General features: G+C 43.2%; 3 protein-coding genes and 1 long non-coding RNA gene across 10 annotated transcripts in view; 3 read left to right on the plus strand and 1 right to left on the minus strand.

Annotated features, from left to right (window-relative positions):
- Window positions 1-10294, plus strand: part of gpm6aa (glycoprotein M6Aa) — a 13850-nt gene extending 3556 nt beyond the window's left edge. Inside the window, exons 2-7 of the mRNA XM_027014202.3 lie at window positions 4596-4788; window positions 4994-5150; window positions 5885-6038; window positions 6480-6556; window positions 6655-6720; window positions 8463-10294. Coding sequence (XP_026870003.1) covers window positions 4596-4788; window positions 4994-5150; window positions 5885-6038; window positions 6480-6556; window positions 6655-6720; window positions 8463-8615 — 800 coding nt within the window. The 3' untranslated portion in view covers window positions 8616-10294. The remainder of the gene's footprint in view (window positions 1-4595; window positions 4789-4993; window positions 5151-5884; window positions 6039-6479; window positions 6557-6654; window positions 6721-8462) is intronic.
- On the minus strand, window positions 5952-8456 carry LOC145651699 (uncharacterized). The gene is made up of 2 exons (XR_014117605.1): window positions 6997-8456; window positions 5952-6070 (listed from the first exon to the last, which is right to left on the minus strand). It is a non-coding gene; the product is annotated as an uncharacterized LOC145651699 (long non-coding RNA).
- A 1532-nt stretch (window positions 10295-11826) lies between the features above and the next one.
- On the plus strand, window positions 11827-19325 carry lrit3a (info leucine-rich repeat, immunoglobulin-like and transmembrane domains 3a). Of its 2 annotated transcripts, XM_081698447.1 has the most exons (5): window positions 11827-12146; window positions 13522-13982; window positions 15369-15476; window positions 15985-16290; window positions 16950-19325. In XM_081698447.1, exons 1-5 carry the CDS (start codon window positions 12010-12012, stop codon window positions 18020-18022), a joined length of 2085 nt encoding a protein of 694 aa, XP_081554573.1. In that variant the 5' UTR covers window positions 11827-12009; the 3' UTR covers window positions 18023-19325. The 2 variants fall into 2 exon arrangements, with proteins under 2 accessions (XP_081554573.1, XP_026870002.3); XM_027014201.3 differs by lacking the exon at window positions 15369-15476.
- A 1154-nt stretch (window positions 19326-20479) lies between these two features.
- The window catches only part of egf (epidermal growth factor), a 43550-nt gene continuing 38448 nt past the window's right edge, over window positions 20480-25581 (plus strand). For all 6 annotated transcript variants that reach the window (XM_027014198.3, XM_027014196.3, XM_027014194.3 and 3 more), the window contains exons 1-4: window positions 20480-21116; window positions 23057-23256; window positions 24039-24220; window positions 25252-25479. In XM_027014198.3, coding sequence (XP_026869999.3) covers window positions 20906-21116; window positions 23057-23256; window positions 24039-24220; window positions 25252-25479 — 821 coding nt within the window. In that variant the 5' untranslated portion in view covers window positions 20480-20905. The remainder of the gene's footprint in view (window positions 21117-23056; window positions 23257-24038; window positions 24221-25251; window positions 25480-25581) is intronic.

Here is a 25581-nt window from a genome sequence, read left to right on the forward strand (position 1 = left end):
AATGACCATGGAGAGAGACTGTGTTATTCCACACACACAGACACAATTATGTTATATGGCTCTAGTCTGTTAATATCACTGCTCAGCTGGCAGTGTCTGGCAACTTGAAGTCCTCCAGCCCTCCCTGACTGTAAAACAGCACTGCGATGCCTGGAGCAGGTGTAACAGCCTGTATGCGGACCCGCGCTGTAAGCATTCTTTGGCTACGACGAGGTGCGCAGTAATGAACTGGCGGAGACATTTAACTCTGGTGGAGAGTGCTCAGAAGGGCAGACTTCTGAACAGTAGAGGTGGGAGGGGGAGCAGCCTCACGGGAGAGTCGTTCTTTCATTACCGTTCATGGTTATTGTGTTAGAGTGCATTAGGCTGTTAGAGCATGGCAGATACGCCACCTCTCTTATTCATGAGCTTGTCTGCACATTCCTCTGATCTTAATCGGTGAGTGGTGCTATCGACCTTCAGCGGGCTTTATGGAGAGGCCAGATCCTGGAGTTGGATCCTTATCCTCCCCTCACTCCCCACCCCCTACCCCCTGGCTGTTTAACAGCCCCCAACGGCCTTCTGCACGTGAGCTGGCTGTTCCCAGCCTCAGCCAGGCCAGTGCAAGCCGGAGTCTCTACTGAGCTCCGGGAAAGATGTGGGACACTGAGATTATTCTGGAAGCACGGCTCACCTCTTAGCTGCGCTCCAGTGATCAGGTGGAAGAACGTTGGAGTGGTTTATTTTGGGGAACATCGAGCTGTTACCAGCAGCAGGGAAGGCACAGTGGGAGAACAAAGTGATCTGTGGTTGATCTGTTAAAGATGTGTGAAGGTGCAGTGAGAAATGAAGCTGACCAGCCTACTGATGGGGGGCCTGACATGCCTGCTCCACTGCTAGAACTCTTTCCTTCTTATACAACCAACTGATGTGTGTGTCTCACATAATTACCGCCTATGTCTGGGAGCGTGCGATATTTTTCAGCGTTTAGTGAAATGAATTCCCAGTTTATCAAAGTTGTATGATGCGCCGATGACAGCGCACAGAAGAAGCTCCTTCTGCGGAAAGCTTTCCGCTGCGTTTTTACATGCTCCGCGGCCCACTGGGGTTTCGAGTGGGGTTCGCAACCGGTTCTGAGGATGTTTGCACTTTCACACGAGCGCCGTTGCTTTCGAACCCGTGCACACTCTCCCTCCCTACGTTCTTCACCCACACCGCCTCCACCCAGAGGCCCACTGCCATCATTCTGTAACACCCCCCCCCCCCACCTCAGGACGGGGTCACTGCAGTGTCACTGACTGACCCCTGAGCTGCACCATTATTGGAGAGTCAAGACAATGCCTCAGTGTTCTGGCCATCATCTCAAACCGGCCCGTTCACCGTGAACCCGAGATGCTCGAGGTGCTCGAGATCTTCAAGTATTACTTTCATCTTGAATACAAAATACTTCCGTTCTCCGGTTATGTGCGGCTTAATCAGAACAGATACATGAGAGAGCAGCATGAACTGTGAGGAACAGTGAGGGTGTTCACTGAGGGGAAGTACGGCTCCAAGGGTTGGGGACACCATGGTTTTTGGGGTTTTTTCCCCAAGCTGGGCTAGACTGTACTTCACCCTCCACACACGCTGCCCCTACACTGTCGCCCTGTCCCCCATTCAGCATGTTTGCCGCCAAATTTGTTGACACATGGCACTCTAAGTGGGTCAGGGAGCGCGCTCGCATGTGCCTGGCTCGCGCCTCCGTCACCATAGCAACCACGCAGGTTGATCAGACATGCAGCACTGGGAGATCCACCCCTCCCCCCTTACAGGGCGGGGCCACAGGGCACCCGATGTGGTGGCGCTACGCTTAAATGTCTTTTTCTTGGGAAAATCTAATACCATTGGGTTTTTGAGATTCGGAATCTTTCAGATTTGGTGCCTGAGCATCACTGACACTGGGTTGAAGGTAATGGGGTGACATGAAGACACGTAGCAATGCTATGATCTAAGATATTTAAAAAGTAGCTTTAAAAAAAAGAGAAAAAAACAGAGAAAACAACCAAAAAAGATCTTCACCGCATCACCTCTTTTACTTTAGCGCGCACACCCTCCCCAAGACTTAGGTTATCCAAGATTTCCTTTCACTCTCTCTTCTTTCGCCCTCCATCTGTTAGTCTCTCTCACTCCCTGTGTCTCTTATTCATCTGTCTCTACCCCCCCCCCCCACCCCCCCCCCCCCCACCCCCCCGAGTTTCTCTCTTTCCATCCAGACCAGTGGCTCAGGGTTAGGTTAAGAGCTCACTCATGGTCTTTTGTCTTGGCCGTGGCTCTGGGGGTGCATTGTGAGAGGGCTTCCTTTCGGATGTGTCTGGCTGGGAGTGGGGGCCATCTGGGTCATGGTGTGGAGGGAGGAGTCAGCACGGAGGCTGTCAGACTGACAGATGGGCGTTGGGGCAGGAGAGAGCGCTGGGGTGGGTGGAGGAGGGCCACAGTAATCCGGGGCCAGCCAGTGTGCTTTTGTTAAGACAGTTTGGGGCGGGGCTTAATTTGCATTTCCATTCCTTTTTGGTCGAAACCTAAAGCGCAGGAGTCTGGGACAGTTGCTTAGAAACAAACTCGCCCTGGCGATTATTTTTGTCTTAACAGCACGTTTGGGGCTGGTTAAGCTGTAACACAATGCAAGCAGGTCTTTCCTTTGTGTGGATGATGCCTGACCCTCTACTAACAATCCACTTTTAGCTTGTCCTCTGTGTTTACCTACTGTATGTCAAATTGCTATGAGTTTTAGAACAATATAAACACTTTTAATTTTCCAGGCAACAAAGTCTTTAGCAAAGCAACTGCCTTCACTTTAATTCAGCATGATGAATGCCAGATAATAACAATAAAATCTCTTTAGCACTAAACAATTAGGAGTGAAATTCATACTAACTCTTTCTATCTAAGAAATCAGAGTTTATTCTGGCACCATATAGATATATTATGCATTAATAATAATAATTTATTCATACATTTTAGTACTGTTTTGATCTGGAGGATTTCCCTTACACAGACATCGTATTATACTTTTGCCGTATGCACAGTTCATGCCGTCATACACAGGCCTGTAGGAATAAAACCAAAGATCTAACGTACAAGCTTAGACTGATGTTTATTCAGCTTTAACTGATGCTAAGAAGAAGCTCCTGTCTTTTGTCTATTGGACCTCACGCCGAAAGGGGCAGACATGTAGCGAATATGAACCTGGCTGTCCTGTGCTCAAATGACACTCAGACAGCCATAAATTTGCTTTGAATTGAAAGGGCAGCGGCTGCCCTGCCTAAACATAGAAGCATAAGGCGTCTGTGCCTGGTCGGCCAGCTGAGCACAAACGTGAGGGGTGTTAATAATGTATGACCGCACTGGGATGTGTGTGCCCGACTGCCTCTGAATTATGAATGTAACATCACGCCGATTTTTGCTCGATTTATGGCTCTCGGCATTTTCTCTAAGCGGCTCAGGCACATTGCGCGCTGCTTGCTGTTAAGGAAATTAAATATGAAATAACAAAGGCGCTGCGGTGATATAGTGCCCTCAGATCACACAACAGCACTTGTCTGGTGACCGTGTGGAAGCTCTAAGCTGTGTTTGCATTTGCGTGTGGAAATGCTTGGTGTGAGTGGACAGATATCATAATATTCTCTGCGTGAGCAGACATGGTATAAACGTGTTATATGTTAACATTGAGGGTAATCTCCGGTCGGTAGCCCTCCACAGTTCTCAGATCATTCTCTGGCCAGCGACTGTCCACGTTCAGGCTGGAGGTTTATCGCCTCAACTTCACCCATCCGCTCTTGGCCAGAGTTCCCATTCAGAGCTCCATTGCCAGCTAACAGGAGCAGTGACCTCATCTGTACCTTTGAAGCTAATTTACTTCACTTTCCTGTGATCCAGCTTTACATGCTGCCGAGGTTCATAACCCCATTCACATAACATACAATGGAATCTATTACACATGGCACTAAACCAGCTACCAGATCCTTGAAGTCGAGTGTAATGAAATAGGAATGAGTGGATTCATTGTTATTTCAGCCTGAATATTAGAGTTCAGTCTGAGTGTGGCGATTACTCCTCTGGGTGGGCTTTCATGAGCAGGCAGGAGCAGGGAGATATAGCCCACCCCAATGTACACACACACACACACTCACACACACCCACCTACCAACGCACGAGCACACACGTTCTTGGGGCACAAACTCTGTGAAGGAGTTCCTCTGAGTTCCAATATTTGTTCTCTTTCACACACTAACAACACTCTTTTTTAAATACTAGTATAACACGATTTATCTAACACTTTCCTCAGAGCCAGATGATCAGTCGCAGCTAACCACACACCTGAACCAAGACATTAGGAGCAGTGAATACATGTTCTAGGTGTTGGTGCTGGGAGCCGGGTCAGAACAAAAATGTGGAACGTCTGGTCCTCCAGACTGGGGTGAGACACACTGAAGTAAAACATGACGCTGTTTCTGTCACAATGGGAATATCGGGTTCAGAAATCCCTGTGATGTCAGCACATTACTAATCACACAGCACTGGCAAAATAAGGACGGTAAGCTGGGTCTGATCTCTGTCTGATCTCCGTCCGATCTCAGGATGCATGGAGTGCTGCCTGAAGTGTGTGCGGGGCATCCCGTACCCGTCTCTGATCGCCACCATCCTACTCTATGCCGGCGTGGCGCTCTTCTGCGGCTGCGGTCACGAGGCCCTCACCGGCACTCTCACAATCCTGCAGAACTACTTCGAGGTGGTCAGAGCACCTGGAGACTCCCTGGACGTCTTTACAATGTGAGCGCCCCCTTAAGGCCACACCCTGTCGCTGATGTGCCAGACACATCTACGTATATCTATTCATATGTCAGTATCTGCTTGCGTCTGTCTATGTGAAACGATACTATGACTGCTAGTACTTTGCATGGCTGTCAGAAACAACCCATGCAGGTGTGCGGTGCAGGGCTATAATGTGTAACCCTTCTCCCTGCAACGCCTGTAGGATTGACATCATCAAGTACGTGATCTATGGCATTGCCTCTGCTTTCTTCGTGTACGGCATCCTTCTGATGGTGGAGGGCTTCTTCACCAGTGGGGCCATTAAAGACCTCTACGGAGACTTCAAGATCACCACCTGTGGCCGTTGTGTTAGTGCATGGGTACGTGGTGGTAGACTAAGACACGCTGTAACATACAAAGGAATATTTATTAAATAAACGTCTAAGTGGTCATAAGGTGTTTTTAGGTTATCTTGAAATGTCACTGCTATTCTGCCACAAATATTTACAAGTGAAAATTGATATATGATCAGGTCACTCCATACTTTAGCCAGCGTATGGCTGCATCAGTAGGTCTGACTCAGTACTGTATCACTGCATCAGTAGGTCTGTTTCAGTACTGTATGACTGCATCAGTAGGTCTGATTCAGTACTGTATGACTGCATCAGTAGGTCTGACTCAGTACTGTATGACTGCATTAGTAGGTCTGTTTCAGTACTGTATGACTGCATCAGTAGGTCTGATTCAGTACTGTATCACTGCATTAGTAGGTCTGTTTCAGTACTGTATGACTGCATCGGTAGGTCTGATTCAGTACTGTATGACTGCATCAGTAGGTCTGATTCAGTACTGTATGACTGCATCAGTAGGTCTGATTCAGTAATGTATCACTGCATTAGTAGGTCTGTTTCAGTACTGTATGACTGCATCAGTAGGTCTGATTCAGTACTGTATCACTGCATCAGTAGGTCTGATTCAGTACTGTATCACTGCATCAGTAGGTCTGATTCAGTAGCAGTGGCTACCATCTACCATCTACATTTAGTCATGTAGAGCAGTGTTTCAGAACCAAGTGCAACTCCCAGTTTAGGTGACTCTCTGCTGCCCTTCCCAGTTCATCATGCTGACGTACATCTTCATGCTGGCATGGCTGGGACTGACAGCCTTCACTGCTTTGCCTGTCTTCATGTACTTCAACATCTGGACCATCTGCCAGAATACCACCATGCTGGAGGGAGCGAGTCTCTGTCTGGACCCACGCCAGTTTGGTAAGCAGCTTCTGTAGGTCAGCGCCACACTGCTAAGGGCCAAAGACAGCATTTAGCTGACACTTTTAAACAAAACAACGTACAATTATGACTGAACACAACTAACAGTGGCAACTTGGCAGTGATGGGGCTTGAACCAGCAACCTTCTGTTTACTAGTCAAGTACCTTAAAAACTGAGCTACCACTAGAGATATGCAGGAGCAAACACTGGATGTAGTTTGGCCATGATATCAGTGTCGTATAGGGCCATTTCCTGCCTCGGTGGCCATATCTAATGCCTCCATGTATGATTGTTAATGGTAGTTTCTGAGGGAGTTTGTAAACCTTTCAGTCTAGAGAGTTTCTGTGCCCTGCACAGGTGTTTTTTTAGTGGGTTTAGAATCTAGCCTCTGAATCTACCCTCTGGTTCTTAGCATGTTCGACTGTGCTTTGGGTTTCAGGTGTTGTGACCATCAGTGAGGAGAAGACGGTGTGCACAGGAACAGAGAAGTTCTTTAAAATGTGTGAATCGAAAGAGGTCAGTGTCCTTACTCGGCCATTTATTGATTTTTTGGAAAATAAAGTAAAATAAAATAAAAGAATGCACAGCAAATAAAAAGCTCTGGTGTCTCCCAGGTGGATATGACCTTTCACCTGTTCGTGTGTGCCCTGGCTGGGGCCGGAGCTGCCGTTATCGCTATGGTGAGATGACCCTAAGCACATTTGCATATTTAAGTGTAGTCCCATTACTTCATTTACTCATTTCAAAAGACGGTTGCCTCTTTGGTTGACGATTGAGGTAATATTTAAACCCATATTGAAATGACTTCATATATTAAAATCCATCAAACGGCATTAATTAAGGATCAGCAAATACTGATACTGGTTCCATCGTAGCTTTTAGCTAAATGTTGTAGCTAATTATTTCAGTTTATCAAAACACTGACTACAACAAAATGGCTGAATTACATCACTTACCTCAACTATTCGGTGTGGTACTGCTAGCGAGTACCAGGATGAAGCTATGAGTCACCATCACTGCCTTCTCCCAGGAATTCTGGGAAACTGAGTTCTTGTGTATTAGCACTGAGTGGCCTTGCCTTTTCCCAGGCTTATTCTGGTGCAGTGAAAACATTGCATACTCTTGATCAGTCCTCCGTTTTGCGTCTCATCATCCTTTCCTTCTCTCCCTCTCTACACTCCTTCCCTCTCTCTGAGAGACACTGGATATGTCATATAGTTGCTATGGAAACTGTAAGAAAGGCCCCAGAGCTTGTTGCAAACATCACTCAGTAATTTGTATGGAGCCATTTTCTGAGGCAGAGACAGTGGCATTTAATCAGAGATGATGGTGCAAATTATCTTCCTTCCACGCTTTATAACACCTAGTTTACTTGAGCATTAAATGCCAACTTTCTGACCCACGTGGAAAACAGCAGCAAAACACACTGTGACAAAAGGCTGTGTGGCTTTGTTTCTGAGAAGGAGAATGGAGACAGGTGTGGCATTTTCTTAAATCAGTTATGAATAAAGCTGAATAATTCCGAGCTGATACATTCATTACTAAGCTATGTTTAATTTCTTTTTAAATGCTTTTTTTTTAGCATTTGTATTTACTTTTTACACAATATTTTATGCACAATGTGCATATGAGCAGCGATTCATAAAACTGCACATCAGACAAAACCGGTTGCTTGAGCAGGCGAGGGTTCTCTGTAGTTAAACACTTTTTCGTGCTGATGCATTAAAATAAATTATTTACATGCTCATTTATTTATTTATCTTTTTGCTTCTACGTTACATACACGCATACATATATTAAAAAAAAAGGTTTTGTTTTCACCTGTTAGCACATGTCAGTAAAGGTGCATGCCTGAAGATTCCGTTGCTTTAACAGCTGACGATGAAGGCATGCGATTTTCCCTCTGTCGTATACAATGGGAAGGTGTTCATGGAGGCACAGTCCTGGAGTCCGACTGTGCTGCTGAGGCTGGAATCTCCCACTGCTTTACATCACTGCCTCCTGCTGGTGGCACAAGCTAATTTCAGAACCCAACACTGACGCCCCCTAAAGCTACCGAGCTCCTGTCTGTGCAAACCTGGCAGTGTGGGAACACTGAAACAGGTGGCAAAGATTACAAGGAATATGAAGCATACTGGATGAAAAATGACAAAAGATTCAATAAGAAGACTTTTAATGTTAATGTAAAGCAAACATGGAATACCTGTGTTGAGCCCATATTGAAATGACTTCATATAAGTTATATGACTTCATGGCTTCACCTGAGCTGTATAAAATAAATAAATAAATAAATAAATAAAACTAAAATGTACAGTTCCCTTGGAAGTGTCCTGGCCTATCCAAGATGCACACAGAGGCCTCTAGTGATTGTTGCGCCTCAGACTCTGGCTAGGTACTGATTGTACAAAGCGCTCTCTTTTAGATCCACTACCTGATGGTGCTGTCGGCGAACTGGGCCTACGTGAAGGACGCGTGTAAGCTGCAGAAATACGAGGACTGTAAGTCCAAGGAGGAGCAGGAGCTACATGACATCCACTCGACGCGCTCTAAGGAGCGCCTCAACGCCTACACATAAGACAGGAAGACAGCGGAGAGGGGGGAGGAGCCTCAGTGCTCTCACTTCCTGTCTTGGGGAGTTTTGGCACTGGTGTTGTCTGACTGCTGTGTCATGTTACTAACCCTATGGCCCATCCCTTACCTCTCGCACAAATATTATTGTTGTTATTATTATTATTATTATTATTATTATTATTATTATTATTATTATTATTATTATTAATATTAGGTAGAAGTAGCTGTAATTTTATAGATTTTTACATTATAGTTTGATTTTTAATTTCTGAAGATATTGTGCAGGTGTTTTCTTTTCTTTTAATTTTCTTTTCTTTCATCTGAATTAGTTCAGGATTTTTTAAAATTACATTTAATTTTAATTTTTTTAAACGTCAGTATTGGCTCAGTGGTGGGGTGGAAAGCTCATTTATCACGTGTGTGTCTCTGTGGTCTCATTTTCACCCCAACTTCACACAAAAAGGAAAAACTAGAAAACAAAATAAATTTAGATTTTTTGTTTATTTCTTTTGTTTGTTTGTTTTAGTTCTATTTTTTAATCAGCGAAAGGTTTTTGGCCCGGAAGCAACAAAAGTCTTTGATCACTCTGCATTATTTTGGAAATAGAAAAAAATATATATATCAAAAACAGAAAAAAGAACCAAAATGAATAAGAAATGGCAAATGTATCATAAAGTGTTTATTTTTTTTCTACAAATATCATTGCATAGCTTATCCAAACGAATAAGAAAAATGGTACAGAGTTTCATGCTGTGCTTGTCCTGTTTTCCAGGAGCCCACAGCCAGTCAGTGTGGGGCTTGAAATGTCTTTCAGAGGGAGAATTAACAGTGATATGCAGTGATATTGCTCCTCTTCCGTGGAGTGTCACCATCTCTGACTCCTTCTTGAGTAATGACACAATAAGGTCGCTACTGACTGACCTCCACACATGCACAAGCTGACAGTGTTATTCTCCACACCCACCCTCACGTTTATTTTCCTACAGATTATAGATACTGGTAAGTAGACAATTAACTTTTTATTTGAAGGGTTTATTTTCTGCTTGTGTAAATAGCCATTCTGTAAATGAATACTTGTATCGTATGTAAGCACTTCAATTTCAGGTGAATTTGTTTGAGATACAAAAATACATTCCACGTAACTAAAGGGGAGGGTGGGTGGAGATGGTGGTGGTGATGGTATGATTTTAAAATCTTTAAAAAAGTGAAGAGAATTCAGGCAAAGTAGCGTTTGTGATCACTTTCCTGGTTATTTTTTTTTCTTTTTTAAAGGGGATTGTCACAACAGAATCAAATATTCAAAGATACTATTACCTTGATGGCAAAAACAAAAAAACAAAAAACAAAAAAAGCACACACGTTGTCTTGCTTACAAGTCATTCTACTATTGGACTATAGATTTGTCTTATCATTCTTATACTGCTTGGCGAGCCATGTTCTGTCAGTGTTTCTAAGAGCTAGTTTCGTGCACTTATTTGACCATTTTGTGAGCTCTCTCTCAGTGTAAGTGCATTGGGAATTCGGCTGCCCAGCTGGGTCCCAATAACGTTAGGTAAAGACTGTGAACCTAGGTGTTATTCGTGGCATGGTCATGCATTTAATGGTAATCGTTTTTACTGGGTCCGAGAAAAAAAAAAAAAAAAAAAAAAAAAAAAAAAAAAAAAAAAGAACAGAAAAAAAGAATCATTTCACCTTTTTATGAGTTTTCAGTTTGTTATCTGCGCCTGTCTTGCGGGCTATGTCCTTTGCTCTCATGATGTGCGGTGCTTTGAGTCCTATGCTAACTGCATTGCCCTGCTACCCCTGCTGTTTGATGGTAGTGTTTGGTTTGTAACTGTTTAGTTTGTGGTGAGCTCTATTACTGCCCCGGGGTCCTCGCTCTGAGCCCTGTTACTGTTGCTTTCTGAACCGCTATCCTGATGCAGTCCTCTTTTTTGCCCTGCCCTAGCTTCCTCGCTCTCTGTCCTTCCCCTTCTCTCTCTCTCTCTCTCTCTCTCTCTCTCTCTCTCTCTCTCACTCTCTCTCTCTCTTCCCCCTCTGAACCCCCCTCCTCACTTTCTCCTTGTATTAATCTTTTGTACGTTCACTTAAGAATGCTTTGTAGCAGGCCGTACCATGAATCTGTTTTGTACATAAATGTGCCAACCGCTTGACAGTGGCTTTTCTCATCTGTAGGGACAAACTGCTTGCGTAAATAAACTACACTGGTGTACTTGTTAAGAAATCCTCTCTTGTGGTTATTGAAATTCTCTCATTTCAGTCATAACACTGAACAATATTGCGATACCTTTACTTTTGTTTATATAATTAGTTTATTTTATAATCGGTTTTACTGAATCCTACTCATCCTTCTGGGAGGTTCTGCGTTCCGTGCTGGGCATAACTGGGTCGTTTTGGCTGATGGTTAGGTGAGAATATCACACCTGTCACGTACAGGTGCTCTGCTCTGCCACCACACTCTCGATTAAAATGTCTGGAATCTCAAAAGCCTCCCAGAGCACAACAGCAACAAAAGGCTTTGCATGAAAACTTCAGCAAAAACTTTGCTTCTGTGACATTAACTATCAAATTGCAGATCATTGACAACATCATTTTATTCTTGACCATTAAGGATAGCCCTTTAAAACATTTTAATTTATTGTTTCATTACAGATAAAAACATCCTCAAATGAAAATACCTTATTTTACTATGATTTTAAAATGATTTCAGCTTGTTACAATTGCTCACTTAAATGATTTATGTTCTCTACACATCTCAGGTTCGGTCACATATCTTGGACTAAGTAATTCTCTCTCTCTCTGTACCATAAATCATAAACCAGACTACAGATCACACTCAAGTGAAACCCTGCCATACACATGCAATGGTCAATACTGCACAGGAATGTTCTCTGCATCTGTCAAATATGGAGAGGGATGGTTGGAGGAAAATGGAGATATGTTGGGACTTTGTCACGTGATGGGGAAAACCTTCTGTCGGTTAGCCAATTAGTGTGGCACGCACGCGTGCGTGCGCACACACACACACACACACAAACACACACACACACACACACACACACACACACACACACACACACAAACACACAAACACACACACACACACATTGTTAACCCCACCCCCACAATTGACTACGGTGACCTACTCAGATCTGTGAAATCCTCTTCTAATCCAGAATCTCCTGCTCCTCCTCCACCCGCACCCGACCTGATTTCCCAACCCAGACCAGGGCTCCTCTCCTGCGCGTAGAGTCCTCTCCGAGCAATGCCGAGGAACTCGTGTCTCCTGCCTCTCCGGGGCTCCTGCTGATGTCTCCTTCGGCCTGCTGTACGCCGGCGGTGTAGGCCAGCCTCTAGCGGGCTCTGATGTGCGTGAGCGCGCACGTGCCTCACCGTGCATGGCCCTAGCTGAGGCCAGGATGTGGCATCTGCTGATCGCCCAGCTGGTGCTGTGCTGGTTTGGTTCTGCTCAAGCCTTCTGCCCTTCTCAATGCTCCTGTACGTTTCAGACCCACATCGATGGATCCACAACCAGGTACAGCCCTGCAGTACAGTTTTCACCGGACAGAATACAAGACACTCGTTCGTTCTAGAAAATTTCAGTATGAAGGTGTACAATCTCCTGTCAGACCATATGTGGTGTCTTACATAGTCATTTAGGATTTTGGACAAGATTGTACAATATATTTCTGAATGAAAAGTGTGCACACACACAGTGTGCAAGGGCTGTATCAAATTGCAAATGGTAAAAAAAAATGATATGGTAACACTTGATTTGGAAGATCAGATGTGAGATCAATTTGTAAACTCTAATTAAAGAAATTTCTGAGTTGCAGGGATTATTTTCTTAAAGCAGAGTAATTCGTTGTCATATCATTCTAAAACCTCAGAGTAAAATTTATAGTGCACACCAGATACATTTATAATGATGTGATTGTTTATTTTTTATGACCTACAAACACACAAACATCAGTGTATTCTGCTTAGCTGTGTACATAATTAGCACATCAGTGATGCTGATAATCACAGTAGCTCCTATCAAGTGACATAAACAGATTAACGTGCACAAATATCTCATATTTGCTCCCTGACATGTAGCACAGCTGAAATGTACTGATATTTACATGCTTCCCACATCATCTTAGCCTTTACCTCATACAAAACTGCATGCAAATGACACTGATCACATCAGGATTATGTGTTACATACAACTGCAAAAACATGAACTTTGAAAAAATTTGGAATATTAACAATTATAATTTCTTCAAATTATTCCGAACTGTAAGAGAAAGCAATGGTGTGTCAAAGCAATAATGATTACAAATAACTGATGTGACTAATTCTGACAGTACAGATGACAGACAAAGCAAATTACACTGATTTAGGAAAAACAAACAGATACCAGCATGTTGAAGTACAACGTAGAAGAAAGTAATAGGTCATGTATTTATAAAGTTTATCAATGAGTTTGGTTCATGTATTGCTTGGTATTCCTCCTTAACTTCTTACTGGTGGGTTGTTCAATAAAGTTATGTCAATAAAGGCTGTTTAAATCTTATTCAGTTCCTTCCTTCCTGGGTTACTAATGTGCTTTGAGCTTTGTATATATTTATACATTTAGTCTCATGTCATATTATTATTTATTCTACATTCTACTAGAGCTGGTTGGCATTACTTAATTTTTTTCCAGTTCATACCCAGTAGTGCCCCCTACAGTCTTTTGATCTTAACATATAGGGTCAGTTTCCCATATGTGGACTGAGATTAATCTGGGTCTAAATCTGGGACTAAATTGCAGGGCCAATGGTGAATCACTATTCAAAATCTTGTTGAGGAGTACACTAATCCAGCCCCTAGAGTTACTTGACTTTAACTGAAGCTTGGCTATAACATCCTCCACTCTCCCCTAGAACTGTGCTATGTAATGACCCAGACATGTCGGACGTCCCTGTCAACGTCCCGGTGGACACAGTGAAGCTGCGTGTGGAGAAGACGATGGTGCGTCATGTCCCTCCCGAGGCCTTCTACTACCTCACAGAGCTGCGATACCTGTGGATGGCCTACAACGCTGTCACCGCTGTGGATGCCCGGAGCTTCTACAACCTGAAGGCACTGCACGAGCTCCGTCTGGATGGGAACTTAATCGCCACTTTCCCTTGGGAGTCCCTCAAAGAGACACCCAGCCTCAGGACACTCGACCTGCACAATAACCGCCTGACGAGCATCCCTGCAAAAGCTGTGGCTTACCTACACAGCGTCACCTACCTGGACATCTCCAGCAACAGGCTGACCACCCTGCCCACTGACCTGGTGGACATCTGGCCCCCCTTCTCAAGCATGCTGCCCAACACCTCTCACAAATTTATACTAGGTGTGTTGGAATAATAATGATCACAATATTGATCATCTTTTTTTGTTTGTTTACATTGGATTTAAGTGATTCAGGAGTAACATTAGAAAACACATTCTGTAGTCAAATTACATTTTTTTTAATGTGCCGTATTTCTAACTGAAGTCATTTAACCGTGTCTGCACAATGTAAAGAAATCAACACGCTAGCACTCACACTGAAATTAAGTCTGCACTGTCTACTAGACGCCTGCTACGGCACGGACTGCTGGTGTCACCATAACTGATGCGTGCAGTGGTTGCTTCGTGTGTTCCCCTGTTTCTGATTGTTGTACGTAGAACGTAATGGCTGGTAAAAGCATCGAGAAATGAGAAGAAGTGTCTACAAACTTTTCCTCTTCCCAGAACCTTCGCCCTGGTCAGTCTTTCACTGTGCTGCAGGGGACCATGTCTAGTGTAGTAACCTCATATAAGGACAAGGTGGACGTTTGGCTTTACTGTATCCTGGGTCTGTGCAGCATAAAAACAGATCTTACTCATAGCAAACTATTACATCCATCAAAAGGGTCACTACACAGACAGCATTTGAATTTAAATATTTGATAAACGTTACACATTATGCAACATATTTTCCATTATTTCTAACTTAACTTTTATGGCAGCATATCTGAAAATCTGAAAAAAATAAAAATAAATCCATGCTCTGTATCTTAGAGGCTTACTCAGAGCAAGAGTATTGAAAGAAAGGCAAAACAATTTTAATTGTGACAACTACCTCAACTTTTGCACCTTTGATAACTTTGTTACAGTAGCACCAGTGTGAATGTAAACAAGGCTAAGCTATAGGCCATATTACATCTTAGAGTAAATAAATACAGGCAAATGCAGACCTGTTTAAGAGTTAAAATAGGAACGCACTACTAAACTGTACGTAGAACCACTATCCAAAAGCTCATGACAGTGAGTGATATTAGGTAGTTATGTAACTCATCCACGTCTGACAGGAGCCTGCCTGACCTATGTCTTCTCCTGAAGTGGGTCTGACCAGTAAGATGTCTGCACATAACCCGGGCTTTCTCTGTAGATGCTTCACCAGTTAAGTACGGGTTTGGCTAATAATGACGTTTCCAGCTGTGAGGGTTTGTCTAGTTTGAGTTTGAAGCACTGAGCTCAGATGTGTTCCTTTAGTGATTCTAAACATCTAGTTAAGGGAATATGTAAGTAACAGTAAAAGTCTGGCAATCTACGACATGAAATCTTGCACTTTACCTTATTTATATCTCATGCCTATATATATATTGATATCTATGTCTATGCATATCAGATGCATCAGATGCAAATACGAAGGATTTCACCTTTCACCTGTATTACACTGAAGTTTAATAGAAACTGACGGATTCCTCCATAGGATTATCACCAGGCTATCACCAGCAGCTGCCTATTCCCAGCTGTTCACAATCATCACCACGACTAATTCTGTGGAGTCAACAGACCCGGCAACCAGCCACAGGCAAACGTACGAGTGCACCATGCTAACGATGAACTGGACAAGACCATTTCTTCACAGCACGCCCCATTCTGTTATGCCATGAAGTCTTAATTTCTTGCTGAGTTGTGTGGAGAATGTAGAGCAGGAAGTTTCAGAACACAGAAGCCATGCAAGTAGGATTATGTCTAGGATTAAAAATGTATGATTATTAATTCTCTTGTTCCAGGTGCTAAAACCATCTTTGCAATCATTACATTGTGCAAAACTAATAGTTTGACATGATACTCGGCCAGAAGTAAATGAGATGATGCTTGTTCATGTTTTCTGGTGCACTGTGTTTCTGCAGTGATATTTTTAGACTTCAAAAAAAGACAAATATCCTTATGAACCTCATGTTATCAGATGCTACATCTAAACATGTCCTTCTGCTAGGGACCTTGAATCTGCCTTACTGCTTTAATTCAGAGCACAGTTCAGAACATGTGTAATCTAATAAATCTCAGATTATTTGATATTTTGTATTTGATGGCTGCAGGTCTCCAGGACAATCTGTGGTACTGTGACTGTCAGATCTCCAAGCTTATAGAGCTGTCCCAGACGGTGGACGCTGCCGTGGTCCTCATGGACCCGTATCTGCTCTGCAGCGGCCCTGCAAACCTGGCTGGCATCCTGTTCCAGAGAGCAGAGCTGGACCAGTGTGTTAAACCCTCAGTGATGACCTCAGCCACCAAGATCACATCTTCCATTGGGAGCAATGTCCTTTTGCGCTGTGATGCCACCGGTTACCCAACCCCGAGCCTCCTGTGGAGCAGGGCGGATGGATCACCTGTCAATACCACAGGTAGAGAGAGTGTCCAAGTTTCTAACTCAAAAATGTACATGCAAAAAACCTTTACTGGTGAAGAAATACTGAAGAAATTTGATCTCACTGTGATAAGTCATAGTCATGATGGTTCATCTCTTATAAAAAAGCAGACCATCATACGATGTCACAAGAGCTAGACTCTGTGTCTTTAGGGGTTTTTTAGGATGTGTCAAAGGACCCCTGTTAGGTATTGCCCTGTAGGTAGTAGGTAGTGCCCCCTGTTTGAATTCAGAGCTAAAATCTAATTAGGAGTATAAAAGACACATTATAAAAAGTATAAAACAGACACATTATAAAACAGTATAAAAGAGCATAAAGGTATGATGGGTAACATCAGTTGAAGACCATTTGTAAACCCTTAGTCTCTCCTGACCAGTTTGTTTTCATGGGACCTGACTGGATTAGCACCTGAAAAAAAATCAACACTGGTGCCTTTGAAGATTAATTCATTAAGTGTTTCGAATGAATGCAGTTACTTGATAGTAATTCCTTTGTTATCTTGAGGAACCTATGAACATTGCATTATTGAAAACCTGTGTAAGTCAGGCAGACCTCTAAGCATCAACTGAATTAAGTCATGTTGCATTTTTATCTCTATGCTGAGTGTAATTCCTTTTGATTACACTTGCATGCAGTGGTGCAGGAATCTCCAGGTGCAGGTGTTCAGTGGTCCATCCTCAGCCTGCATGGAGTCCAGGCGAGTGATGCAGGTGTTTACTGCTGCAAGGCCAGGAACGTTGCCGGACATGCAGAGGCCTTCATCACCCTGTCTGTGGCTGGGATGGAGACAACACCACCACCTCCACCAATTACCACATCCGAGAAGCCTGACGAGGGTCTGGAAGTGGTTACCGAACCTCCACCTCCTGTAACAGGGACCGTACTCCCATCATCGGCTTTTCCTGGTGTGTCCGCTTCCATGCCCCCTGTGCCGTTGCCATCACCCGCACCTGGCAGGATGAAGCCCGGCCTGGGTGGAGGTGTACAGAGGTCCCCACCTTCCCCACCTGCTGGAGACACACCTGCCAAGATTCAGCAAGGCAAGGGTCCCGCCAGCAGTGACGAAGCAAGTACGACATCAGATGGTACCTTCGTAGAGCGTATCAAAGTGGTCGAAGAGACAGGTGACACAGCGGCTGTGCTTTGGACATCCGAGGGGTTGCCCAGTGACGGACTTTTGTCTGTTGTGTACTTCCCGTACGACGCTCAGGCGATCAAACAGACGGTAGAGACGGATATAGGCCAGGGTAAACTTCTTCTTGAGAATCTTCTGCCCAACCAGGTCTACACTGTCTGCTTGGCTGCCAAGGGTGTGGAGTATAGCAAAGACCAGTGTGTGAATTTTAGCACTCTGGAGGCTACAGGGGGCCATGGGCAGGACATGTGGCTGATAATAATTAGCGGGGCTGCTTGCGCTGTGGTTCTTCCTCTCATCATGCTGCTCCTCTACAAGATCGCGTCGCTCTACTGCGAGGAAAGCAGCAGCGTCAGCAGGAACACTGGGGAACACGAAGACCTCTCTAGAGAGACATACGTGAAGTTCGAGACTCTCGCCATGAAGCCGAGGGCGATGAACGGACAGGTGAATGATATCTGGGCTCGGAGGCAGACGCAAGAATCGGAAAGGATGCTCCTATACTCGCGGTCAAGCATAGACTCTCAAATGACCTACAAGAGTGACAGCTCACGGTCTGAATACCTCTGCTAATGCCCTGTGAACCAGTGAAGAACTGCAGTGCACATCACCTGCACATCTTTATTGGGAAAATAGCTTTCTTAGCCCTGGCTGAAACTTGTACAGAATATCTCCTTACTACATCAAAGCAAAAATATGATAAAATAGGGTACAGTTTAGTTAACTACTGAGGAGGTCATAATTTGAAATGGCATGGCAGTACAGAATGTGTGTGGAGTGAAGTTTTTCTTCAGATATCTACTTCTGAGCTGTGGGCTATGAGGGGAGACAATACAATGCCTATACATAAGAGAATATGACAATATGCCTATAAGACCATGACATATCCATTTCTTTTTTTATTTAGGTTTTTAATGGATTGTTTATTTATAGCACCCAAACATGATTTATATAATTTTTACATATTTAAGTTTTCTATGATCTGCAATATGCTCAAACACCACAAATACTGCCTGCGTATTGATTATCCAATGACCGTTTTATTAGTGTTGGAACTTCGAGAAGGAATCCACTGGATTTCATGATGATTACAACACAACCAAAATGCACCGAAAGTTTAAAGAATTTATTGGAATTGGAATTCAAGGCCCTGCCAAACACCACCACCAGTACACACACACACACACACACACACACACACACACACACACACACACACACACACACACACACACAGAGTGTGTTTGATGAATTAATGATAAATAAAGGCATGAAATTGTTTCATCTGTTAGGTTAAGCCTGTGCTGATTTTATCTGAGTGATTTATTGTGTCCATTAAGAGACTCCAGGAGTGACATGTGTGTTTGTGTACACAACCCTCCTCACAGGGGTTAAACTATGAGGTTAAAGTGGATAAATTCATTGAACCAGCATCTGGTGACATCTATGGGTCAGGGACCTTGAGTGGTTGTGGAATGCAGTGCGTTTGCCCCCTAGTAATAGACTCTGTAGTTTTGGTTAATATTATGTTAATTTGTCCAACTATTTAAGTTCCTCTGAATTGGAAGTTCTATGCAAAATAACTGATTCCTGTATTGTACTTTTGCACAGAAGGCGATATTCTGCACCTTAAACATTAGATTTCCATTCAAGTCCTGTTTGTAATCAAAGCAAAACAACAAAAATATTACTGTCCCTTTACTCACCAAGTACTACCTTGCAATATGTTGTAGATGATACAACTATATACTATTTTCGGTATATTTATTTGGTAGGGAGGTTTCTGTGTGTCTTGGGGGGCTGTAAACAACTGTGTGCATAAGCGTGTGTTTATTTTATATTTGTGCATAACATTTATGCTTTACACAACCTTGGATGTAATTGTGAATAAATGAATGAAGCTATATTTATATAGCACGTTTCAACGAACTTAAGGTTGCTTTACAACACACAAACCGCTTTTGCATTCAGTCATACACCAGTGAGAAGTGGCAGACAATTGCATACAACGTACTCTGAACTGGCAATCATACACACTCTCACAGCAGGACTTTATTAACTTTATTAAGGTAGTCATGACTGGGCATTCATAAACACAAACCAGGATAAATGATTAGGATAGCCAACTGACCTAACCTCCATATTTTTGGACTGTGGGAGGAACCCCATGCAAACACAGGGATAACATGGACACTGTACCCAGATAGGTTGTGTTAACCACCAAGTCTCCATGCTTCCCGAGTGTTGTGCCAGAAGAGAGTGTTATAAGGTGAATCTATCTCTCTCTCTCTCTCTCTCTCTCTCTCTCTCTCTCTCTCTCTCTCTCTCTCTCTCTCTCTCTCTCTCTCTCTCTCTCTCTCTCTCTCTCTCTCTCTCTGTCTCTCACACACACACACACACACACACACACACACCCAGAGAATGAAGAATTATGAGCTAAGGCCAATTGGGTAAGTCTAAACCTTGCCGGTCTTGCCAGATGTCATGCCATCATGCTAAACTGAAGTCCAGGAGTCACTAAATGCATTCATTGTCACATGTCAAAGGCAGTATACTAATCAAAAACACATTAACTGTTGATGCAAAAACAACTTTGTTTTTAAAAAGGTTCACTCTGCTTTTGCTAAAACTAAAGCTATTTGAGATATTCAACTGCCAAGACGGTGCATCAGGCTTTGCGTTACTCAGTGCGTGCTGTGGGTTCATGTCAGAAGCTACCATTGTGATGGGGGCTGAGCGTGGCTGTTGTTTGCGACTACAGGACAGCATTCTTCCCCCGAGCTCAGACAGCAATGCCAATAACAATATGCCTGTCATTCCCAGACTAAGAGGGTCATCTGACAGAGTAAACAAAAACGCTCCAAGCATGACAAAGTGTTGGTTCTCTGCCTGCGTTATGTCGGCAGCTGTCCGACTGGTTCAGCGGGGCACATACGTTTGTTTGTGTCGGGGGACTGGGAGAGATGAAGGACCCCGTCCCACAACAAAAGACATCTAGTCTACAAAAGACATCTAGTCAAATAACCCCTCCCTCACACACACACACACAGACACACACACACATACACGCAGCGGGGGATGCAGGCTCTGAGTGGAGAAGCTTCACCATGTGTCAGATTCACCATGGGACTGTCAGGAATTTCATACTTTGCTTCCAAAACAGTTAAAACACAAAAGGACAGGCAGGAGAAAGTGGAGCTCTGTGTGTGTGTGTGTGTGTGTGTGTGTGTGTGTCATTGTGTGTGTGTGTGTGTGTGGCAGGCTCTGGACAGTCCTGAGTGTTCTGAGCTGGCCAGCTTGGTTTGGAGAGGCATCTGGAGTCCTCCAGCTCATGCCCACTGATACGCTGGATACTGGCTTAGTCTCATGTCTCTCTCTCTCTCTCTCTCTCTCTCTCTCTCTCTCTCTCTCTCTCTCTGTGCTGAGACCCACATGAAGGATGTGCGGTGGTCATGAATGGTCACCGTGGCGCTGTGTCCAAGGGAACGACTGATAGTGACAGCACTTAGTCACTGCAGTGGGATTATGTTTTTGGGGAGGCTAGCGGCCGTGCTGCACCTGTGCTTCTGGGTGGGGAACGGGGGGCCTGCCCAGGACTCCAGCCCTGCCAGCGCGGGGGCTTGCTGGGGATCGCACAGCATGGCAGGAGGCAACTGGAGCTGTGTGGGTGAGCGAGCTTCTCTTTGGCTTTGGGAGTGTATAGGGCTTAAGGTGTGTGGTCTTTGCCTTGGTTTGCTGTGTCATGGTAGCGTAAGAGATGATGGTGCAATATACAGCTAGTCATCACTCCTTCTAAACTACAGTAAAGTTAACATGGTGATGCTTTTGATGTAGTAAAAATAGCTATACTGGATTATACTACTATACTACTACTGTATTGGATGGTAAATACCTGATGATGGTAAATACCTTGCTTACTGACACTTATACTGTAAGTAAAATTATATAAACACAAAATACAGACTGGTTTCAATACAGATTCCTGGAAAAACACGGGTTTCAATCCAGGAAACACACTTGTTTCTTTCTCCATCAACACTAGTGGGGCATCTGATTTTCTGTTTGATTGAGAAAGTGGATTTTTAGCACGTGCTTATTGAGGGGTGAGAGCCCTCCAGACGCAGTGGGATAAGAGTTAGCATAAGAACATACGACCTGGGCTATATTCATGAACACTCTCCCTACCTTCTGACCACTAATGCTCATGATCTTGTTCAGGTTATCACACGTTCTTTAGCAGGTCCAGGTCTTTTTCCAATTCACTCATGTCACAGTTTTATTGTAGAAGGTGAGAAACATCTGTCCAAAACCTCAGATTTTCTAAGTGGGTTTGTTAATACTTTTTAGTCATAGGTATTGTCAGGTGTTATTTTCTGGTGAATGCCAAGAACAACTATAAAAGTATTCTACTTAAGTTAAGAAAAATTAACTATTCACCATGTGCCATTGTCTCACACCATTCATTAAGATAGCTAGTGCCCACAGAATGGTAGAAAACTCCCAAATGGCATGTTGTAATACGTTTTCTCCGCTCTCTGTCACTATCCTAGCAACGTAGCGTCTTTGTGGAACTCACAAGAGTAGCCCAAAGTTCAGCACAGAAAACTAGAAAGCTTCCATTATCATACTTGTTGCTGTGGAAACTGCATCTTTTCATCCACATACATCTGAGACGTCTGTGAACTTCCCACCCGTGAGGTCTAAAAAGGCAGCACACAGCCCATTTTAGCAGGACATGCTCTTTTTTGTGTGTAAAGTTCAGCTTTTACAACATATTGGCAGTCGCTAAATCATTTAACACAGTCCATTGCCTGTGTTCCATTGTATTCCTGGTAGAATCCGGTTGCTAATGGATGCCATGAACATTTCTTATAGCTAGTTGCCTGCTACTGTTACAAGGCAATGATTATCATAGACAGGCTTTCAAAGGCAACCGGGTTGCATTGAGATTGTCTTGTTGTAGGTATAAGTTCAAAAACCTGTTTAATAATGATATAGTTTTTTTAATCATTTTATCCGCTGTTTGAAACTCACAAGCTCTTCTAAAGCCAAATTCCAGTCTCTTTCACATTTAAAAAAAGTGTGAGCTTTTGGATGCTCAATCTAAACACACATTCCCACATATACATATAGTCCAAAAACAGATTCATTTTGGGCTGAGAGATTAAGGTCTCTGGAACTATAGTTTCCAGACGGCTATATATCATTAGTAAAACTTCATAAACATGGCCAATGTTTATGGTGGTTTTATTTAAACATGACCAGTGTTTATGTTGGTTTTGTAATACCAAAACATGGCCAACGTCTATATGTCACATGAATAATCACTGCAGAGAGTACATTTCAATTTAGAGTAAAATGGAATATGATATCATTGTTTTACCGTGAAAATGAAGAAATTAGAAAATGAAAGTCATTTTTCCTTGAAAACAAAGTTTATTTTTTGTATAATGGAATTTTCAACCAATTTATCCTCTTACTCAATATGATCATACAATCTGAGAGAGTATGGCATGAGGCAGACATCTCCTGTTAATGCAAATTAATATAAATATTAGTAATTGAAAGTCACCATTCCTTAGTTTCGTTTGTGTTTGGTTTGCAAAGATTTCCAGCCGTACCTCCTCGTTGGCATGGGGAACGCCATTCTCCGGATGAGCCTGGGTGGTGGTGAGCAGGAGCGGATCTTGTCGGGAGTGGGCAGTTCTGTTCTGCTGGACTTCCACTCCAGAGAGGGATGCCTGTACTGGGTCAACACACACACAGGAGTTCTGAGTCGTGCTCACCTGGGGGGGACACACAGACAGGTACAACTGAAAAACCACTAGTAAAAACATCTTATAAATATATAAAATTAAATTCAAATTTACAAAATTACTGCTAATTCATTATGGGTTTATTTTGCCATAATTACCAGCTAGCTGGATAATTTCCTACTTATTACACAGCTAATTACCAATAGCCAGACATGAATATCATTTTGCATGTATTTTATTAGCCAGTTACAAGCTTACTAAGGAGGCTTATCTATCAGAACTAGAATGATTGCCTATTACCAATCTGTCATAAGATTCAGTGGCTCTCGAAATGCTAATTGACCAATCATAGGTAAGTGTTGCTCAGAGCCATGTATTAAAATTATATTAATTGCAATTAAGATAGAATTTAAATGGAACGGTTGGTGAATGTTAGAGAACTGAATTGATGCATTAGTTCTAAATGCAATTTGCAGAACTTTAATTATGCCCCGTGGACGTCTATGGAGGTAAGGTTACTTTTTCACTGGCAATTTTTGCAAGGTGCCTAAAACCATTATAAACTTCTCTGGACACTCTTTGTTCAAACCATTTGGCTTACACTACAATTTTTACTACATCTCTGCCCTGCTCTCTCTCTCTCTCTGTGTCTCTCTCTCTGTGTGTGTGGGAGGTTGAACTTTGACCTTTGTGCTTTTGGGTGACCTCCGTAGGCATCCTGCTTCATCATCATGAACTTTCCCCAATATTTCAGTTATTGAATAACTCCATTTAGCAACTGCTGAGCATTGTCTCTCAAAAGCTCCCAGTGCTAATTTGTTATGCCTTTCCAGACACTTTTGTCACTGGGGAAAGGAATCTCAGGGCTGGCTGTTGACTGGATAGAAAACTCAGTGTTTTGGAGCATCAGGAAAAGAGGGAGGATTCAGAGAGCACAGACTGATGGGAAGAACGAAAAGACTGTTCTCCGAGACCTGTCTCAGCCCAGCAGTTTGGTGATCGACCCAAATGAGAGGTACAAAACATCTTAGAATGACCCCACGCGTCGTACTTTCACATGATAAAGAAAAACTAACAAACAAAGGCAAATAGTGTAGTATCACTTTTTGGATTTTTACACAATAAATTAAAACTGTTATGGCTGATGTCTAACACACACACAGAGAAAAACACTAAGGAAAGTCCAGCAAAATGTAAATGATTTATAATTATTATTATAAATCTGTATCTTCCAACACTGAATTTGTGATATCCCACAATTTGTGTACAAAAGTGGCAATCCCAAAGCCGCATGAGGTTAATAGCATATCCAGCTCTTCAAACTGTTAGTATATCCAACAGAAAAGCCAAAAGGTCACTCCAAGTACCCACAACAACACGTCTATTGTTTAACTCTGTTCAGCTATGTGCTCCGCGACCAAAGTGCTGATGGCAAATGTCTCAAGTCCTCATCACGCTGCCTGACTAGTGAGAGAATCAGGACCCTGTTAGCATGTTAGCATGTGGGCTGTGAGCATTGGACACGGCTCACACATACGTGCAGTCTGACCCACCGTGAGCAGGCTAAACCTTCATCTGTCATCACACGCAAATCCAAGAGCTGCCCCCTCGCTAGTTCACTCAACATCTCAGAGTCGGCCATTTTGTTCCCACTCACAACAAATGTTCCACAGCAAAATGTGTGAATCGTAATTAAATGAACCTTAAAATCTCCTCAGTATAATAATCCCGTCAGTATAATAATCCTGTCAGTATAATTAATGAGAACAGAATAAAACTGGCATTGCAGGCACATCTAATCCTCTAATCAATTTCTTTCTATTGTTTCCCATCATAGAGAGGATTCTTAACCCTTATGCTGCTGTGTGCTCTAAGGTTTCTTTACACTAAGATGAAGAATATGATTTAGTAATTATATCACTTCAGAATTCCTCGATATGCTGAATCATTTTCATTATTGTTTTGATTATTGTCCAGTATTTGATTATTGTTTGTTTGAAAGTCTCAGGTTGCCTTCTACCCACAATGCTGTGTGCTTTGATGCAGATATCTCTTCTGGTTGTCCAAGGGGGTCACGTTCAGCATCCAGCGCTCGGACGTGGTGGGGGGAGAGAGGATCACCGTGTTGAAGGTTGCGGACCGGTTGCTAGCTTTGGCCATAGACCCTGTGGACAGGAGACTGTTCTGGGTGCAGCAAGGTTTGAGAAAGCGGATTGCTATGGGCTCCTGTGACTACAACGGCAACCTTGTTAACGTTGTCAGGCAGCACTTAAGGTAATACTGCAGTGGTGTAGTCAGATGAAATAGGTTAAAATCCATCTTGCAATTTCAAAAAACACATTCCAGTGATCTTGTAAGGGCTGTGTTTTTCACACC

This window comes from Electrophorus electricus, chromosome 16, assembly GCF_041902795.1.
Source record: "Electrophorus electricus isolate QZ-2024a chromosome 16, ASM4190279v1, whole genome shotgun sequence".
Lineage (NCBI taxonomy): Eukaryota > Metazoa > Chordata > Actinopteri > Gymnotiformes > Gymnotidae > Electrophorus > Electrophorus electricus.

Excerpts from the sequence above, each read along its gene's own strand:
- lrit3a (XM_081698447.1), top strand. The coding sequence starts at position 12,010 with ATGGCCCTAGCTGAGGCCAGGATGTGGCATCTGCTGATCGCCCAGCTG. Across the intron at positions 12,147-13,521 it reads ATCGATGGATCCACAACCAG|AACTGTGCTATGTAATGACC; the intron begins GTACAGCCCTGC and ends ACTCTCCCCTAG. Across the intron at positions 13,983-15,368 it reads CTCTCACAAATTTATACTAG|GATTATCACCAGGCTATCAC; the intron begins GTGTGTTGGAAT and ends ATTCCTCCATAG.